The sequence below is a fragment of the Ascidiella aspersa genome, chromosome 7 (assembly GCF_963924565.1).
Source record: "Ascidiella aspersa chromosome 7, kaAscAspe10.2, whole genome shotgun sequence".
Classification (NCBI taxonomy): Eukaryota; Metazoa; Chordata; class Ascidiacea; order Phlebobranchia; family Ascidiidae; genus Ascidiella; species Ascidiella aspersa.
In genome coordinates, this window is record NC_139453.1 from 21,290,943 (window position 1) to 21,312,162 (window position 21,220).

General features: G+C 35.2%; 1 protein-coding gene across 1 annotated transcript; it reads right to left on the reverse strand.

Annotated features, from left to right (window-relative positions):
- Nucleotides 1–7,859: 7,859 nt before the first annotated feature.
- LOC146138293 (uncharacterized) lies at nucleotides 7,860–20,493 on the reverse strand. The gene is made up of 10 exons (XM_083394041.1): nucleotides 20,380–20,493; nucleotides 20,149–20,227; nucleotides 19,906–20,074; nucleotides 16,084–16,233; nucleotides 15,528–15,647; nucleotides 15,069–15,137; nucleotides 12,446–12,570; nucleotides 10,315–10,490; nucleotides 8,830–9,128; nucleotides 7,860–8,134 (listed from the first exon to the last, which is right to left on the reverse strand). Exons 1-10 carry the CDS (start codon nucleotides 20,441–20,443, stop codon nucleotides 8,018–8,020), a joined length of 1,368 nt encoding a protein of 455 aa, XP_083250167.1. The 5' UTR covers nucleotides 20,444–20,493; the 3' UTR covers nucleotides 7,860–8,017.
- Between the last annotated feature and the right edge of the window lie 727 nt (nucleotides 20,494–21,220).

Genomic DNA, 21,220 nt, shown 5'->3' on the forward strand with positions numbered 1-21,220 from the left:
TTTTTAAACCTAACGAGTCAAACGTAAATTAAAGAAATGTGTTTTATAAGAAACTTAAATTTAATTTGCCTGGATGACTTTAGTCAGAGTTAGATCAGCAGTTTAAATGATTATATAATAATTAGAGACAGTTTCCCAACACGAAATTAAAGAAACTTGCATGGTATATGTATGATATGGTAAGAAATACAAACTATATGAATAGAAAGTGACATTTGATTTAGGATAACTTAATGATGACCTTGAATAGGGGTCGCAAATTGCTGTTGTGACTTAGGCCTACGCCAAATTACTATTCCCAAATTTTAAGAACATAATAATTCGCAACACAATAATTATTTGCGAAGATAAGTAATATTAATTCAAACAGAAAATTTAACTATTTTCACGTTATTTATACATAAAGATTTTGCGATCCAAAGAAAATATGGACTCTTTGCTGACCTACATAATGGTGTGATAATACCTCAATTAAAAAAGCGCAATATAAAGCAAGCTTTAAAAAAGTAAGATAAATAACCCAATTGTATTAAAAATACCTAAAAAGCTTGTCGAAGTCAAGACATTTGTCTAAATTAAAGTCAAGTCAACTGATGTTGCTCAAAAGACATATGTCAAGTCAAATCATTGACTTAGTCATTAAAACACTGGTAGGTAGCATGCTATATATTGCAAATAAAGATGGAAAATATATATTTCAAAAAAACACTCGAGTAATCAATGAAAACAAAACGTGAACTTCGTTGAACGGTAGTTTAACGAAGTGTTGTTAAACAAAAAACAGCAAAACAAAAATATATAAACGAAACACAAAAAAAAAAGATTTTTATGGTTTCTACGGTTTCTGGTTAAAGCATGATATACCGACTTGAAAAATCTTGTTTTTTTTTAATAGTACAATGCTGTGTATACAAATCATAACAAAATAGGCCTACTTCCAATATGTGCAATAACAGCAAAACTTTAAGTTTATCATGATGTTAGCATAGACTTAAGTCACAGAAAGCATTTGTTCCACAAATTTGAAAATTGTCACACAATTTCCATTGCTGATCTCTATAGTAAGAGTAGATAAGTAAGGAGTGTAAATTTATATCAACTTTAATAAGAAAAAGCTAAAAAGCTGCTTAGCTTCCTACATGTGGCAAGACTTTTTTCCTTATGGCTCCCCAACGCTTTGGCTACGTTGATCCTGATTGGTTGGTCGTAGAAGACGATCAGTTTTCCGTAAGACCAAAGAGTGAACATGGACTAAGACACTGTATTGTAGCCTAGATAAGTTTTGTAGTTCCCGCTTAGTAATCAAGTAAACTTTCAGCTTAACGTGGGACTAACATTGTAGATTTAGGCCTACGTTTGACAGTAGAGACAAAATATTATTGATAGACTAGGTAAGCGCAAGTACGTTTTACAGCTTCACCAAGTAAACTTGCCTACGGACAGCACCAAGTGCTTTAGAATGCGTGGAGTTTAATTTTGCCAAACACCAGTAATTGTTTCTTTTCAACGATTGTACCACGCATCAAAGCGATTTTCAAAAACGGTCTACATGGTGCACTCTGACGTAAAAAGGTTACCAAAGCTTGCATTAAATAACAGCGGTAAACTATATAAACAACGTTCAATTTGCAGAAAACGCAAAGCAAATATTTATATTTTTAGTAAAACTCCCACAAAGCTCAAATAGGTGGATCCTTAAAACCTGATTTTGATTTGTCCATGGCTGGTAATCTCAAACAGTCAATTCCTAATTGGTTTAAGGGTGTCAACAAAATTAAAAAAAACATAGTCAGTCTATTTCTTTGTGATATTTCTAAATGTCACTAACTTAACTGCTATAATACTCTGTTATATTTAATTTTATTGAAGTCATATTTTGTGGTGTGCAAAATTATTCATTGTTGGCTTATAGTTCGATTTGTTTAGCAAAACAAATTGCGCGGGTTACATAAATAAAAAGATCAGACAAACGGCAGCCTTTCGTACATGAATTGTTCAGTTCACAAAACAATAATGTGGAAAAGATAAATTTGTCTGCAAAATATTGTACGTTTTTGATTTCTATTAGTTTAGGATCGTATTCAAAACACCGAAAAATAAAATTATTAACTTTTGCAGGTCGTGTTATGATCCTTATTATTTTTATAAAACAGTTTAGTTAAGCGAATAGCAAGCGTAGTGAATACTCGAAATTCAGGCATCTAAGTCGTGGAAGGACCAGTTAAACTGAGAGGCATGCTGCCCGAAGTCCCTATCCAGTTGAAACGTTTGCTGTAATAAATTAAACATAATCAGAAACGGAAAATAAGTCTCCCAAAAACAGTAAGTATACATGTCGTTTTTTCTGTTATACACCCAAATTAACAGTTGTAACTTTTTAATATTATCGACAAAGACGTACAATTGTTATGGTTCACACTCATTAGTTGAGGTCAGTATCGATAGTGGAGAGGCCATTTTATGGAACCGTTTACAATATGCAATATTCGTTTTATGTATATGAAGCTTCAGTAATAATTGTTGGCTAGCAAGCATTTCTCTGTAGATGACACAATGATTGAACTGGTGCGACTCCTTTATCCAAACTTTATCCGAACGTCAAATCAGACAAACGGACAATTATTGCTGCAGCCCCATCCGTGCATACACCGACACAAAAGATCAGTTTACGTACGGTTTAGGTTTAAATAAAAACAATAATTTTTAATTTTCAATTATTATTTTAAACTCTTTCACGGACCGATAACAAACTCCTCGCTGACCGGCACCAAAATTAGAATATATATGAATGCAGAACGTCAGCTTTGTTCCTTGGGCAGCCTAGGACTAGCTTTTGTTGCGTATTGTCCATCGACATATATTTCGTAAGTGTGCCGCCGATTTTTTTAGTTATATTGGCGTGCCAGATGTGAAAAAGGTTGCGGGGCATTACTCTAAGGTAATCTTGAGTTTCGGGCTTGAAAAATTCTCCGTTTTTTCTAAGAAGGTGTGAAAAATATTTATGCTTAATTACAAAACTTCTCAAACGAATAACGTTACAAACCTTTGTAACCCTTAGTTTGCCCCCGGACAAGAATTAACGAGCAATATTTGCAAAATATACGGATGTTTTTTTCTGGTAATTACAATTTTTATGTTATCGAGACTAAAGACTGTTTAGACATGCAATAGCTAGAACTTCGAAATGGAAAGTAGAAGTGACTATAATTTTTGTTTGTGTTCTCGCATATACATAGTTTGTAGTTCTTTCAAACTTCTGGTAGACCTATGATTGTACTTTATGTTTTTTTCGGTAAAAATCCAAAATTTCACAATATATGAAAGGGCTTATCTTCATTCAATCCAAAACCACTGGCAGCCAAAGTCAAAGTTTAGCTAGAAATGCAAAAAAACTACATGCACATATAGGCTCGAAAGATCGAGTCACACACTTAACTACGTGTGAACAGCGTGTTAAGGCTAATAAACGGTAGATTTTTCTAGACAATTCTTGGATCCGCCTCTTTATGGACGTGTCGCAAGGAGGGTTGTAAATGTTAAGGAAAGTGGCAGTTTAGAATAAGATACTATCGGCAATATCTATGACAAGCATTTACCTATTTGAGACGAATGATGCTTTGTAGATACTTGTTAAAGAAGCGAGGTGAAGTTGCAAATGGCAAGCTGTCGACGTACTTCGTCCAGGACTTGACGCTGTTAGTAAGAAGCACACATTAAATGGCACCACACACGCTGGCGAGCACTATTGGACCAAAAAGTTTAGGTAAAACAACTTCGACTCCAAAGGTAGTGTGTGAAGCACGGTTAGAAACTCAATATTCATGGTATACGTTATTAAGTCAGATATAATTCCCAACCTAACCCTAAGGCAGGGAAAATGCAAGCAATACATATCACATATTTAGTGTTTGACTGGCTCTAATATAAATAAAATACCGGGAGTTTTTTTAGCCATAATTTATTTTAAGAGTGATCTTAAGTAAATCTTTTTGGATAACAAAAGAAGCAATTATATAATAAAATTATTTCTGTAGGCTATATTTTATTGTTTACCTATGAAACGCACGTCAAACCTGGTGCAGGATTACAACCAACAAAATGCAACTATGTTTTTCTTTTTTAAAATCATCAATTAAGAAGTTAAAAAAAAGTTTTTCTAAACTTGTCTTATACATGGTAAAATGCATATTAAATCAGTACATATTCATAAGAACAGACACGCACCTATTTTATTAAATATATGACAACATAATATTTCCGGCAAGAAATCTGTCAGTTTTAACATTTTTAAAGTGTGAAAATCATCAACAATTTAACTGGTATCACTAAGAACAAAGAACCCCACTCCAATACTACATATGGATTCGTACAATGGCAAAAGTTGCATAACTGCATGAATTTATATAAGATGAAACGTGTGGGCACGTTTCGCCTTTCACAAATAATGAGTCATGAACAATATAAACACATAAAAAATGCCTTGTATTATTTTTAAATTCAATGTTAAAATTTAAATTCAACAAGATTTGTTTTTGGCTCAAGAAAACTGACACACGTAGGCTAAGTCACTGATAAAATAATCATTTAATATATGTCCAAAAGTGCGCAAAATGTTTCTCGCCACTGCGGGTTGATACCCCTATAAGAGAAATTTATCAAGCAAGCTCTTTTGTACGATGCTATAAGCTTTGGCAGCTCAAATATATGATAAGATACAAAGCATTTTTAAAAGATACGGTAAGTCTTGAAAGAGGAATATCAAAGAGTAGTTGAGTTTTCACAGATATTTTAGTTGGTGGTAACTGCATACACTTTAACTTACAATATTTATACTTGATCACCCTTTACTAACCGGTAAGCCTGAACCTAAATGCCATAATGATATTAGTTATTAGAAGGATAGTGTGCATTCAAGTGCATCATGCCTTCTCAAATCATAAACAAGAATGGGTTATGCGCAGTGGTTAAAATGAACATAAAGTCTCCTAAACGCAGGACGCCTTTTTGGAAATTTATCAAAAAATTGTTGATTTTTTAATTTATCAAAAAATTATTGATTTTTTATATGAAACGTTGCTTTTTATTTTTTTAGATATATACTTTAATAATAATGAGCTGATACTTTAATAACAATGAACTTTTTTGAATACATCACGACACCTGTACTTAATACCTTACAATATATTCTTCACATTTAATGACCAATATTTTCACGTTGAACGGAACTATTATTGTATCCGATCTGGAACCCGGTTTTGAAAATAAATATAGTCGAACCTGATCTTTTGAATTGCTCCGAACCGTAACTGAACTCTGAAAAAATCCTTGAGCCGGAACCGACCTGAAATTTAAAAGTCAAACGGTTCGAATCGCTGCCTAAAGCCCTAAACGACGCTCCAGTATGATATAATTACTTCCGGTACGTCATACAGGTACAAAATTTGTCTTTACGTCTCCTTTTTATTTTTTTGTTGCCTATTGGTTGGCCGACACGTGAAATAAATTAGGTTAAGGTTTAATTCAGGGCTGCGCAGTCGGTTAAAAATCAACCGAGTCCGACTCCGGCCTAAAAAATCAACCCGAGCCCGATCCCGAAATGGCAATTTTGTTGAGTTCCGAGTCTAGCCCTGACTCTACAGCAGGGGTGACGAACCTATTTGCTGTCGCGGGCCACTTTGTCAGTTACCACTGAGTAAGCGGGCCACACAGCTTTTAACTCATGCTATAAAACCTGTTAAAATCATCAAAAAAATGTTCAATGGCAAGCTAAGCTTACACTTAACTGGTTACTACTGCAATGTACTGAAGCAGCAACGGGCTCATGGTGTTAAATTTAATTATTATTAGTATATTTTATGACCCAACAATCAATAAACAGTTGAATCCTAAATTGATGGTTACTGTATGGATTTACACAACAGTTTCTACGATTCCTGCATGATATACGCCAGTGGTTCTTAACCTTTTTTTAGCCACGCCCCCCCTTTTGTAATTTTTCTATGCCCCTACGAAAACCAATTCGTCATTTTTTGATTAATATCACTGAGACAATATGAAAATAGTCAAGCGTATTGCTGGTCACTCGAAGCGCGAAAAAAATTGGGTTTTGATTTTATTGAATTGGCTAAATTGCAATTTAGGAGGCTTTTAGCATTGGGCACACAACAAATTGCTGTGCTCGTCACATTGATTTTTATCGAGCTGATTTTGACAAACGTGTTGTGAGGAAATTTACTCCACAAGTTGTAAGGCTGTGATGTCGAGCGCAAAAAAAGTCAAGCGCAAAAATTAAACATTACGTTCTCGTTTTTTAAAAGATGTGACAACACACAATACATAGGCAATATTACAAAGAATGTTATAGATTTGCGCAAAAAAGAGTCCCCCTGTTGCTAGCCTGTTGTCATATATAAAATATGGAACAAAAATAGTTCGAAAGGGATAACTTTTGTCGTTTATCTATTGGTTAGCAAAACTGAAATTAAATAGGGCCGTTATTTCTTCGGTGATATATGTATAACATAAAGACAGAAAACAGGCAATGGCACTCAAAGAGAATTTGTACTTAAAAAGAAAAAAAGTAGATAATTGAAATTACGCGCGTAGCGCGACAATTTTGGGCAGTTTCAAAGGTTGGAAAAAATAGAGTTTGTACATCTGTAGGAGTGGTGCCTAACCTAAACGAAACCATTAAAATCACTGAAGAAAATTAAATAATTAAGTAAAGCTCGCGCCCCCTTAAGAATTGCTTGGTCGCTGATATACGCGTTATTTAATCCGGCTATCAGCTTTTGATATCGCATCGCAAAGAGTAGAAGCGGGTCAAAGAAACTTTAAGACTGCCTTGTCCTCACCCGAATGCTTCGCGGGTCACACAAAATTCTTTTGCGGGCCACGTGTTCGTCACCCCTGCTCTACAGTCTGTATTCCCCCAATTTTCGTAACTAAAATAACGTGGATATTCATCAATACACTTTTGGGGTTGTCGTATAATTTATTCACTCAGATTCCATGGTTTGAAAGTATTCCACCTTCAAAAATTGTTTTTCCAGTCACCGGCCATATCAGTTTTTAAATTTAACCAACTGCTCGAGTCTCGAGTCCGACTCGGCAGCCCTGGTTTGAGTAGCATATTTGTGCGCGAGATCGAACGAAACCCGCCGGTGTCTTAGTGTTACCTTCTTTGTAAAATAAGTTTGGGCCGCCATCTCTATTTTTCATAAATAAAGTATGGTAACTATTCTTCTTTTACCCTCGTTCATGTTTTTTAATTTAATTTAAAATTTCTGTGGCACATAGACGGCTTATATGCAGAATTTGAAATAAGTAAAGCCAACGCTTCTCATTTAGCTAACATTGTTAAACTTATTGGAGTTACAGTGTTCGTTAATTTACTCTTATGTGTTTCTTTCCCGCAGAAAATAAAATGTTAAAGACTGTTGCTTCTCATCTAAATATATAATGTAAAAGTTTTACGCAAATCGCATCTATTCATACAGTCAATTGTAACATAAAAATATTGCGATACGCTCGCATGACCTTAAGGGTCTTTATTCAGCTAGGACACAGCTGATCATCGGAGCTTATTGTTTAAAAAAAGATTATATTTTCAGTTTACTGGGGCAAACTTTAAATACGTTTTTGGTAACTTTTTTAATCCAGTCCAGTTGTAAATTATGGTAAAATTGGCAACGCCCTTAAAACTCTATGTAATTTTTGATCGACATTCCTTAAATGCATTTCTACATTGTGCATTAGGAATGTCAACTTTATAAAAAAGTTCAACAATTTTAAAAGTTTATTGCTGTTGCTAATCTAACCGTTAAATTCCTTTAAATGAACTTTCTCACGGTGTTTTATTTTTACATCCAATGAGCGAAAATCAAAGCGTCGTACTTCATTACTAACATATCTACAACTAGATCTGCGTTAATGGCAGTTGACTAATAAGCGTCTGTTGAGTTTCGTAAACATAGTTTTTTCAAGTGGTAGCGTCCTCGAGGCCCTAGAGGAGAGTCTACGGTCTTCCTCCTTGAAGCTGATCTTTGAGAGCCAAAATACTGCGCCTTTGCTCATCAGGAAGCATCCGAATCTGCTCCGGAGTCAACTGGAGGACTTGCATGATCAGGGCAGCCTACAAACACCACGAATCAATATAGCCCAGCTGCAATGCTATGTCTGGCAACGATAGAAATTGACAATGATAGACGGAAACCTTAGAACAGCGGTTCTCAACCAGTGGGACATGGCTCACTAGTGGGCAATGGAAACTTATGAGGTGGACCACACAACAATTTAGAAAAGTTAGATTAATTAAAGAATTAGTTTTATTTGTGTCACTATAACTAATTTTACAGAAATATTGATTTGGGGAGGAAATGTAAATGAAACGTAAATTTATTGTTCAGAAGTACTTCACTAATGCACGGTTGAATAAATAATCTGTCTTGTTATATGCTCCGCTATGTTTTGTTCTAAATCGCTTTTATAGTTTGTTGTTTCATAAAAATAATTGAGCCACAAATTTTTTGAGCAACGAAAATGGGCCACAAAAGAAAAACGTTGAGAACCACTGGCTTAGAAGAATCACCAGTAAATAATATTTAACAACATAATATCAGTCCGATTCTGTTTTTTATCGTCCAATATATTTTCTCACTAACTATTCCGTGAATATGGCTAGGAACTAGGCCTAATGACACTCTGAATTAAATGTTAGGTTTCTCTGTAGTTTTAAGTGTGAGAAACAATTATCTTGCTTTCATGATATCTACGGTAAAATTACAGCAGATGAAAAGGCTAAGAGACAGTTCGTCTTCATAGCTTTACCTTTTCTTGGTCATGCTCCGCGCCCGGCTCGACAGCTGGCTCATCCGGGGGACCGGTTCTTCCCCTTCGCGGATCACCCCTGTCTTGATTGGGGGGTGGGGGCGGGTGGCGTCCGGTGTCCATTGGCGGTCTGTCCAGTGGCGAGCTACCAGGGCGATCGATGGGTGGGCGACCGTTGCCACGGTCCATCGGATGTTGATCACGTGGAGACATTCCCCGTTCCAGTGAAGACCGGGCTCTCTCCAGGGAAGGTCCGCGCTCCTGAGAAGGCGGAGGACGATCTGGAAACCAATTCAGTTTACATATATTAGTGGCAATTTGCCGTTCGTTAGTCGTCACATTAGAAAAATGCGTTAATTAGCGTAAATAAACAACGTCATCGCTAATTATTTTCTTAACGTTTCGTTGCTCGCGTTTCTTTCTACTGTTTTTTGCCGGGTGCACGCGAGTACATTGTAAATTAAAAGCCTTTTTTAATGTAAGACAACGAAATTAAAAATGTAAATTAAAAGCCTTTTTTAAAGATATTATGTAAAAACAACCCTTTTTGCAAAAAAATGGTTAAGTTCAGTCTAAAAAATATTGCCCGTAAGCTTACAGTTTTTAACGAGGTCGGAGGCGAAAAGTAAGGTTGGGAACCTCCGCTTTAAACCAAAGTAAGTTTGTCTAAACCAGAGGCGTGCAACATACGGCCCGCGAGACCTATTTATGTGGCCCGCACAGACTACGTCAAGTAGCCCATTGTTTTTTGAAAAATTGTCACTGTTTAAGAAGTTATGTGTAACGGAATCATTGGCATTTATCGAATTTGTATTACGTCACATGTCCGAACCTCCATTATTGCGCCATAGTGTGCATTGTAGTAAAACTGCCTTGTTTTGCTTGCAAAAAAGAAAGGTTGATTATGAAAGATGGAAATTCAACAAGCGAGAAAGATAGATTGCATTCTTTGTCAAAACGTTATATCAGTAATAAAAGAGTATAATTTATAAGGGACACCATAGTTAAAAACGCTCTGCTAATTATGATAGCGTTGTAGGTCAATTGCGGGTTGATAAAATGCTGCAATTGAAAAAGTCTTTGAGCAAACAACAAGAGGTATTTCATTGTTATGAAAGACGTTGAGCTTGTTACAAAACTGGGCTATAAGTTATCGAAAGCAATTGCCGAAAAAGGAAAGCCTGTTCAAGACAAAATTCAGGAATCAGCTCACAGATGAGCACTTGTTAAGTGAACTTCGAGTTGGCACTTCTGCCAAAACTAACAAGATCTCTGGTGAGAGAAGATATCACTCATCTCATTAATCGTTTAATGAGTAACTTGATTCTACACGGTTTTCCAATAAAAAAATTGTTTAAAAAATATATCTGTTGTTCGATTGTCCGGCCCGCACCACCATCATAGTTATACATTATAGCCCGCTGCGATAAACAGTTGCACGCCCCTGGTCTAAACGAAACACAATCAAATCTAAGATGGCCATACCTCGCGGAGGAAACGGCCGCCCGTAGCCTTCGGGGTGATGGGGTTCCATGTGAGGGGGTCGATGACGGTCGCGGTCCATTCTCCTGTCGCCCGGATCCCCCATCACGTGATCCACGGGAACGCGGTCGATGCCTCGCACCTCCATTTCCATTCGACGCGGAGGCGGCGGCGCGTTTCTAAAATAAAAACAATCAGGCGTGTTTACGGCGTCGTTCGACAAAGCGCCGGTTTCTAGCACTTTTTCGTTTACTTTGTCAGACTTGGACAACTAGATTTATTTTAGCTTTTGAAAATTAGATTAGAACTAAAATCCGAGCATTTTAGTTTTTTTTTCAAATTAGATTAGGATTAGACTTAGATAATTTTATTTTTCTTAAATTACATTAGAATTAACCGAATTATTAAAACAACGAATTTCAACTGGAATTGGAACTAAATTAACATTACAATTTTTATCCCTTTTAGCATAGTTCCAGTTATTTGTTTTGGCTGAGAGGCTACAAATGCCGTTGGACAAATTAGGATTTTTGGTGAAATCCGAGAATTAGAATTATAGCCAGAAAGCAATTCAAAAACTAGATTTTTGCTCTAATTTATTGAATAAAACAACTAGATTATCTCGTTGTTTAAGTCTGTACTGTGTTTCGGCGAGCTATAGCCGAAGTTTCGAACGGGGGTTTGGGCTTGTGGTGTGCTGAGAAACAAAAAAATTCGCCCTTTAAAAGGGTAAGTTGTTTGTTGTACAGGAAAATATAATCATATTTCCTAACTTCAATATCGGCCAAAGTATCGGCCTACATTTACCGATACCGATATATCGGTAGACGCCAAATATCGGCCGATACTATCGGTAAACCGATATATCGGTCTATCTCTAATATTAACAGTGTATTTAAAAAAAATACACGTTTTTTCTGGAAGCACTCGAGTGCCTAGCCAAACAGTTTGAGCCGTTGTTTAAAAAAACGCAGCGGCACCTTAAAAGAAACGCAAGGCACAGAATAATTGTTATTTTTTATAATTGTCCTGTGCCTTCCCTTATCTTAGATATCAAAATACGTTGCATATCAAAAGCAGTTGTTGAGTAAATTACGCATTACACTGGTGATATACTTAAAATTGCTTTTGCAACCATATTATTGGAGTGGGATTTCATTTCTTAGAATGCACAACAAAGGATAGTCAGAATGATTAATAAGAGAACAAAACAGTTTAAAACAAATTGACGTTAAAAAGTTATGTCGTAACGTGGTAAACACTCAATTGAAACAACCTGATGTTTTCGAACGAACTTGTGGACAAATATGAAAGACTTTAAAATTTAATCATGCGAAAATAAAAAAGGGTCCCTAATAAAATGAAGAAGTGGGCGCGAGTCACAGTCGCTTCAAGGATTAAAACATTACTCACCAGTAACAAAATACACATCGGCTGACCACAGTTGTAAGTAAGACGGTCATTTGCTAGTAATTTCTCATAAGCGGTACATGCTCAAAATCATGATAAGAACCACTGCCTAGAACTCGGGTATCATTTTTGTTGACATAAACCGGGCACCGCTTAAACTGGTCACCTATATCCAGACTTGGACAACAAGATAATTCTAATTTTCTAATTCAATGAATTAGAGCAAAATGAAGTTAATTCTACTCTACTTTGTGAATTGCTTGTGTGATCTAATTCTAATTCAAATCTAATTCGGATTACACCATTTTATTTTTAGTCTCTCAGTTCAAAAAAAATAATTTAAATTAAAACTCTTTGGTTGGAACGACTTTTTTGTCATTTTTACAGTCTAAAAAGAATCGAAATTAGTTCGTACATATACTATTCACGTTCGTATTAGAACAATTTGAGGTTTAAATTAAACTGATTGTGACTAAATAAATGAAAATCTAGTTTAAATTTGATTTTTCATGAATTCGGTAATTCTTATTCTAATCTAATTTGAAAAAAATCAAAACGATCAATTCTAATTCTAATTTATAATTTGGAAAAACTAAAATGCTCCAATTTTAATTCTAATCTAATTTTAAAATGATTAAATCGCCTATATACTGAATTCAAATGATGCGAGCCTATATCTGAATTCAAATGATGGGATTTGTATTAAATGTTTGATAAAAGAAACCTTTCGTTGGGCGGTCCAACATCCATTGGGTGACCGCGAACATCGATTGGATCTCTTGGCGGCAGAGGCCTCTCTCCCTCTCGCAAACCAAGTCCCGGTAATGGACTTCCGTTCGGCCGGACGTCCTGTAAGATGGCGCGAAAACAGTTTTGTTGTAAATTTAAAGTTCATTAGGTATAAAAATGTGGTCTCGTAAGATAATCTTTCGACAAAAGATGGAGAAAAAAAATGAAATACAAAATACATTATATAGGAGATTGTTTTCTGGGAATTACTTTATTTTTCGAGAAGCGTTTTCGAAAAGTTTATTGTCGGACATTTATCCATTTTGGACCAACCGCGAAGTTAAACGTTTCTATCAATGCGGGTTTAATGGCCGCTTAAAAATTGTGTACCCTTTTCAGCACAATGTAAAGGTTATTTTACAGAAACCACAAATGTGCCGTTGTCTGCAGTTGGGCTTTTTTCACATAACTGAACGCCTTTCTAGACTGACAGTTGAATGAATTGTTGAGATTGCAATGAACCCAAATGGGTTTACGAGATTCTATCAACAAACAGAACTAGTCAAGTTTTTACGTGACCCACTTGATAATGTTATCATTGGTAAAATACGATTTTTTAGCAACTAGTTGTGTGGTCGGGGTGTTAAAATCAAGGTCTAGTCACACCGAAATAGGACTAATGTATAACAATAGCTATAATGAGGTCTAATTTTGAATATGGCCTAAACCAGGGGTCGGCAACCTTTCGTACGCTGTTTGCCCGATTATAAATAATGTCAAAATGATAACAACTCGCGTGTCCAACATTGTTCTATGTTTGGTTTTGCACTGGCAATCAGGGCTGCGGAGTTGGTTAAAAACAATCCGTGTCCGACTCTGGCCGATATGAGATTTCATCGCGTCCGGAGTCCGACTCAGCCTCTGTATTTCACCAATTTACGTAACTAAAATAAGGTATTCAGCAATCCACTCATAGGGTCATGGAAAATATGCCTCAAGCATATGCTATTCCACCTTAACAATTTACAGTTTGCTGCCTAAATCAGTTTCGAATATTGCTACTGCGTATGCGCACACTTCGGACTCGGGTAGTTTTACCTGGTCTTACTCGAGTCCCGAGTTCGACTCAGCAGCCGTGCTGTGATCTGACATCTAATTTATGTATCTTTTTTGAAATACACTTCGATGCTTTTAAGCCGATACCTAGAAGTGTTAACTATCAGTTTCGCTTTTTGTTGGTTTCTCAGTCGCACCAAAAACACGTGCTTACTTTTAATGTAGAACAGTGATTCTCAAACCTTTTTTGCGTACGGACCGGTAAAATATTAAAACAATTTTTGCGGATCGATAGACCTTCAAAAATTAAAATCAACCCAAAATGTAATTATCACAAAAGTATACAACTTAAAAGCATATAACGAAAACTTCAATGTAATGAGAAATTTGCTGCTGTCTTATTGATATCACACGGGTTATACGTGGTTCTATTGAAGTTTTTCACATACAACTGGTCTTAAAGTTTAAGACTTAAACAAGTTGTAGCATACTTTTAAACAATTGGGCACAACACTTGCAGCATTGTGACGTACGATAAAGTTCAAAGTAGACCATTAACTCTATGTTACGTCCAAATGCTGCAAATTACGGAACTATATATAAGTTCTAAATTTGATGGACAAGCCTTCAACATCTTGCTTTTTGCAATTGAGATATAAATTTGTAATAAATTTGGCGGACCGGCGGGAAAGTTAACGCGAACCGGCGGTTGAGAACCACTGATGTAGAATGCCCTGCTTTAACGTAGTAAACGTTACGACAAATTTGGGGCATTGTGACGTAATACAAACGGTTATTGGTAAACAACGAGTATAACGCCCACAAAAAATAGTATTAAGTACAACACAGTTAATACACTTATTTGTGACACGAACTGGCAATGTGTGCAACCATTTAGTTAGCGCTAGTGTTAGTGATGTAATAATAATGTTAATGATGTGGCAGTGATGTAATGGTTGCACTTTCTTAAGGTGGTATGACGTGCGCGTAAAATCATTTGGCGTGCTATGCAAAATCATCTTGCGTGCCATGTCGGGGTAAGACCTAAATGGTATATAGATTTATATGTAATTATGTATGCTCATAAATGTCCACCAGTTGGTCGGTCATTCGGAATGTTAGAGTTGTACTAATGGGAGAAGTTTATGCGGCGGTTATTTCAAATAGTTAAATGAGATCGTGTTTATCCGCAAACACGAAATGGGGGCGTCTTTGGTATTATGTATGACGTGCTTAGGCCAGAGTAGCGAGCTAAATCTGATATTTAGTCGACCCAACGAAGACACACTATACAGCATTGCTTTTTGCTTACTTTTTATCGGTTTTAAACAAGGCATCAGCAAACTTACTCGGGATGGTAAAACCTTTTTTGAGTTTTTTTAACACATTTCGCAAACTTTCGAGTTTATTTTAACGGTAGTTACCACACATCGCCGGAACAAAATCAGTAGCCCAAGCAACATTTTATTATACCTAGTTTAAGTCAATATTGTATTAAACTGGTAAACATATCATTTAACCATGTTAACGTCCGATATTTCGTAATACACTTTAAAGCTCACCCCTTCTAGTCTGGGTCCGTCACCTGCAGCGAGAAGTGGCTGAATCGGGTTTTGTCTGTGTAGCATTTTCTACATAATAAGGAAAAAGTATAACAATAATTGCATCAAGGTTGGGAGTACCAGAACACATATTACATTAAAGAAAAACCCACATTTGTTTCCTAACAAGAAAACATATAAGCTAGTGAAAAACACTTGGGTTGTATCCAGACATGTTTTATCTGATCTTATGATTGCAAGCTCCAAAGGGGTCTTTCCTTTTTCATTCAAAAATAGCTATAATATGTAAACTTGACATGCAGTATTTAACAGATATAAACGAGATGATGTCTTGGCGAAATGGGTTCCTTTTTTTTTTTATTAATCTTTGAGACCAAATATAGCAATTATGACAATTATACAATGCACAAAATAGCACAATAGTTTGACCAATGGTTATCAACGCCACAAAATCGTTACCATTGCAATCTCTGGATCAACAATTCTCATGACGACCTGTGCTTGCAACAAAGCATACGCAAGTTGTGGATTTTGCAGCAGCATGTTTCTTGCTTCAACTGGATTATTTTGGATACATTGCTGAAAAATAAATCACCTCTTCAATAGACAACCTAAGCTGTAAAGGGTGAAATAAAATGCTCTGTAGCCACCTTCTAACCACAAAAGGCTGTTTTTTTTAATTTTAGGCGTAGTTATATAATGTATTAGAACAGTGCTTCCCAACCAGTGGGTCGCGAAGCATTTCTAAATGTTACAGTTTTGTGTTTGATCAGGAGATTATTGCATTATCATTAGGTAACATTGCGTGTGAGCTTGTCTCCAATCAAGCGTTGTGTTGATCTGATAATATCCAACTTGAAATCTCAAGTTTTGCGTTAATAGTAAATTGCATGGGATACATTGTTTCTTTTCTCATTATTTTTTTTTTTATTTGTTTGGTCATGTCTTATTGTGGGTCACACAATAAATTTGCATTAAAAGTGGGTCACGTCTGAAAATAGTTGTATTAGAATACCTTCATTTGCTTCATGAGTTCAAACATTTGCTCTGGGGGAAGACTAGCCACTGCTTTGCTTATTGCTTCTGGAGCATCTTGCGGTGCTGTTGGTTCTCCGAATTCCGATTCCACTGGTGGGCCCATTGCTCGAAAGTTGTTCACATCATCCTGGCAAAGATTGTATGAAATTTAAAATGTCATTTATGAGTCTAGTTCAGTGGTTCTCAAAGGCAGCCACTTGGCTCACTTTGGGGGGAATTTAAAATTTTGGGGAGGACATTTTTTCAAGGGAGGAATTGGGGAGGAAAAGTGGATAAAAATGGATCACTTTTTAATATTTGGTATTTAACACATTTAACTAAGTGCGCAAAGTTTAAATGGGAACGTCTACTTACCATATAAACTTACGTCATAATAGACTCTGTGTGGTTTACAATATCGATTGTTTTGTCACAGTGAGTAAAGTTCATTAGCATCAGGTGTCTGTTTTAATCTGTTTGTTTGTTTTAGCATGGTTATAAGTAAGTAAAAGTAATAAAGAAAGGGAAATTCGGCAAAATGCCAAGCCAATGCTCGAGAGCAAATTTAACCAATTCACTCATTTAAAAAACAGCTAATGTGGTTGGATCCACAAGTTTGTGCAAAGTATGACAAAGTAACGGTTGCAGAGCATACACTTCTTCCATTTCCGACTACATATTTAGTTGAATGTGGTTTTAGTGACATTACAGATATTTTGACCAAACAGAGGAACACTTAAGATTTGCAAACGCGGAGATCTTCGGGCTAAACTGACATGCTTTTTTTTAAACATGAAGCTCATGGTTCACATTAACAATGAAAACACTTTGTAAATTCGTTATGTAAATTTTGTTCGGTAAAATTGCTCTTTGCGTTTTTTATTGCTTTATAATCGTACCCTACTTTGGTATTGTTCACTGTTATCTCTGAGATAAATCATAAAAACGCATCTTGCACATCATATCCATGGTACTGTGAAATTTTGGCAATATACCTTTTTGGGATTTTTTTGGGAGGAATTAACAGTCTATGAGTCTTTAAGGGAGGAATATGAAAAAAACTTTGAGAACCACTGGTCTAGTTCAATTCTCAGCAACACTTGTGCCGTCTCATAATTCTAAGACTCGGGACCATACTAACCTTGCTAAGTAATCCATGGTGAAACTTGGACAACACATTTTGTTAGGTTAAAATAAGAAACCTTTTTAACTTTCCAAAATGGCGTTTTATCAATATAAAAGATTAGGATTGTATGGCTTAAAATAGTAGTGTGCAATCTTTTTAGTTTTTACCGAAGGTCTTTTATTTTTTAATACGTTAGACTGAAGTGAATGTACAATTTATTTAGGGGACAAAGTTTACAAGATGATTGTCATTCCACATACAGACAGTTACATCACAAAACAAGAGTAATAATAAAAAACCTACACTTTTCAAGAGTATTTTAAAACAGTTATAATACCTTTAATGGTATAATCGAATTTATTACATTAGTCCTAAAATAACCTAGGAAAATATTTAAACAATTTTCCATTTTTTTATTTTAGAGTGGATTCACAATGTAAAATAAAATGATTAACTAAAATGCTGACATTTTGTTAACTATATGGTTTGGGTCCCTCTTGCTGTGTGTATTACATTAGAATAAGTCACCAATTTATTTTTTGCCTTATTTTCTATGCCTAACAACTAACAAGACACTTAAAGGTCATATAAACTGGCATGCTGAAGTTTTTGTTAAAAAAAAAAAATAAAAAAGCCAAAAATATTTTCCCTCAGCTAATATTGAGTGATCAAAAATCATTTTCACAGTTCGCCAAAATAAAAAAAAAACTGTCATAATTCCAAGTTTATGGTTTTGAGAAAAACGCATTTTAAAGTTTTTTTTTGTTTTAAAAAAGTTTTTCTTTTTGTTGACAACTTTTGTGTTTATTAACAAAACGGAATAATTTGAATATATAATATTAAGTACTACATACTAAAAGTAGTCATAACAAATATTATATATTAAAATCGTTTTTTTATAGAGTTACAACAGTTTTTCAGAATTGAAGGAAGTTACAACACTTTCCAACCACCCACTGTAACTACTTTTTTTAAAATACTGCGGTTTAACTTCCAAAATACCCAACAAAAACAGAATACCATGATATTTCACACCCGTTTGTTCTGTTTTTGATGGTTTCACCCATTGTTATGCTACTAAACTAGTCTTAAGTCGCTACTTTGGTTATTTCATAAAACGGTGGTAACTTTACAAAGAAAGGAACACAAAATCCTAAACTATCGTAAATAGACACATACAACACTTTTTAGCAATTTTATGAGAAACAATTGGATCTACTACACTTTTAAGAAATTCATATCTCGAAAACTAAAGATACAACACTATTCGAAAAAAACGCGGAACAATTTCATTAGTAAAATCCAAAAAAACAATTTTGGCATTTTTGGACTTACGACAGCTTTTGTTATTAGCGACAATTTCTAGTTCATTATTTATGAAGAAATTGTTATAAATATTTTCTTTATTTATTATTATCATTCAAATTTATGAAGTTGAAAAAATTTTATACCCAGCCAGAGATTGTCAATTCTTGCAGTCATCCAGTCTGCTATCAGCAGACATTACAGTTATCTGGACGTTTTTAACAAAAGTTTGATGACTCCTGGCTTAGTGGATCAGATTACATTATTATATTTTTGATTTCATCTCACAGCTGGCATTACAAAGATTGTTATTCGTTTAAACTAAATATGTTGGACCATTAAGGGACATTTCAAAAAATGCGAAAAAATGGCAGTTTTTCTGCATTTATTAAGGAATTAAACTATTTAACACCAAAATTTAAATCTGTCTTACTGCACAATACAAAATTACCATATCAGAGGGCAATTTGTGATGACATATTTAGCAGAAAATTTTGAGCAATAAACAAAAGTGAGCATCTATGAATGCTGAAAACCCAAAATCAACTATTCAGGTATTTATTAGTTGGGGAGTAAAATTCATTAGGACTTTGTGAACCCCATAGCTTTCAGAAAAATGCTAACCCAACTATAAAAAACAAATGTTAATTTCAAAGTAATAAATATTCCAGTGACTAAATACAAAAGGAAATACAACAAAGCTGGTGCATATAACCAGATATATACATACACATGAATGTGGAAAAGCTGTAATCTAGCTTTTCTGGCGTCATCTTTTATCAATAATAACAGCTTACATATCATCATAGTACACAGGGATTCTACAAAACTAACCAAATCAGTCAACCATTTAAAGAATTTCATGCAAGCAAGACCAAGTCAAGGAAAACTAGCCTGCGGTTGAGTTTAAACTCACAATGAATGTAGTACTAGAGATGCCCTTCAAAATAACGTTGTTTGTCCCAACAAAATGCAGTCAACTTTTATGTTGTGATTGTTTTGCTAATTTTCTGCTCTGTTATATCAGTTGGTAGAGCTGTGGTAACTACATTGCCATCGCCTTGAGTTCAACTAACCACAAGCTAGTTTTTTAGCGAGACTTTTTTGAAATCCTTATGATTTGACTGATTTTGGTTAGTCTATTAAAGGCTTCTGATGAGTGCAGTTAACATTATATATATAAGTACAGGTAATAAAATATAAGTAAGTTGAAAAGAAACTACAGCAGGGTACCAGCTGCACGCAGCCCACCCCTAATTAAAAGACTAAAAAATGAAGTAAAAAGATACCTAAGCTAAAATATTACCAAACTGTTGTAAAGAGTATATTTATGCAGAAGTGTGATACACAATTTTCATGCTTAAATAATTCAATATGATTTAATCTGACCTGGAAATTGGTGCGATTTTTCTCACTTGTAGCATGATCAACACGGAGTGACCTGCCATGCAATTCCCTTCCATTTAAATTCCTCATTGCACTCATTGCTGTTTCCTGGTCTTGATATTCAGCAAAACCATAACCTTTCGGTTTGCCAGATTCTCGGTCAAATACCAAGCTGAAATTTAATTTAAAAATTATATTTTCAAATAATCGTACACTTAATATTTATTAATACTTCATAATTATTACCGAAAGCTGACCACATTTCCAACTTCATTAAATGTATCTTTAAGCTGTTCTTCTGTTGCCTCATAAGGAATATTTCCAACTGTAACAAGTAAAATTATTGAGTAAACATGTGGTCAAACAATAAATGAAAAAGTATTATAATAAGTTTTCTATTCAAATTGTGAAACATTGTAATATTTAGTTTAGTTTAACACACAGTGGCACCAGAGAATAAAAAACAGATATACCTACCAAAAACTGATCTTACAGATCTTTCGTAGTCAACTGGGTCTCGATCTCTCATAGACATCATCATGTTTATTAACGGTGGACTGTTAACTTTTAAAAATGTAATATTTTGATGAAAAATACCTGCATCACATCAAGGTTAAAAATGTGTTAATCTGATATCCGATTGTGCCAGCAAGAAGGCAGTTCAAGGGAATGAAAAGGTTATCAGGTGTTGTGTTAGCGCATAGCCATCAGCCACTGCGGAAAGTATGGCAAGTTCACCCGGGATTTTTTTTAACCTTTTAAAAGTCCACCCTAAAAAAAATCTTAACTGCAACCCAATTATGTGAAACACCTGTGCACCCTTAATTATCGCATTGGTATATACGTTTAAAGTGTAACGTATGCAATAAAGAGTGCATTGGGAAATGATTAAGTCCACCTGGAAAATTGAAAGTGCACCCGGTAACACAGTTTTTTTTAGGTGGTGCACCCATGGGTCTTGTCAAGATTTGTCATATTTTCCAGGCTGGGCCATCACTCATTAGTGCCCCAAATTAGTTGTTTTGTTAGGCTGACAAATCACGAGAAGTCGAAAGTTGGTGATTTAATCTTTATCACGTAAAGTTGGCATATTTCTGGAGGCCTAATGGTGCTTATTTAAATTTGGGGATGCAGATGGCCGAGGTGGCTATTTTGACAAACACTTGTAAAAAATCTGGCGCTGTCTAGAATCCTACCACATTTTCGTATCATGTTAATGTCACGTTGTGGATTATCCCTTGCGCAGTTTCACTAGGGTTCCTCTTTTTCCCGGAACTTTTTTACTTCAGAAGAAATTATATGACTTTTCGTGTTGGTG

What these genes read in the sequence shown, in the direction of transcription:
- LOC146138293 (XM_083394041.1), bottom strand. Translation starts at nt 20,443, where the DNA reads ATGATGATGTCTATGAGAGATCGAGACCCAGTTGACTACGAAAGATCT. An exon ending in ATCTGTAAGATCAGTTTTTG is followed by an intron (nt 20,228 to 20,379) that starts GTAGGTATATCT and finishes TACTTGTTACAG; the next exon opens with TTGGAAATATTCCTTATGAG. An exon ending in TTGATCCAGAGATTGCAATG is followed by an intron (nt 15,138 to 15,527) that starts GTAACGATTTTG and finishes CTTATTATGTAG; the next exon opens with AAAATGCTACACAGACAAAA.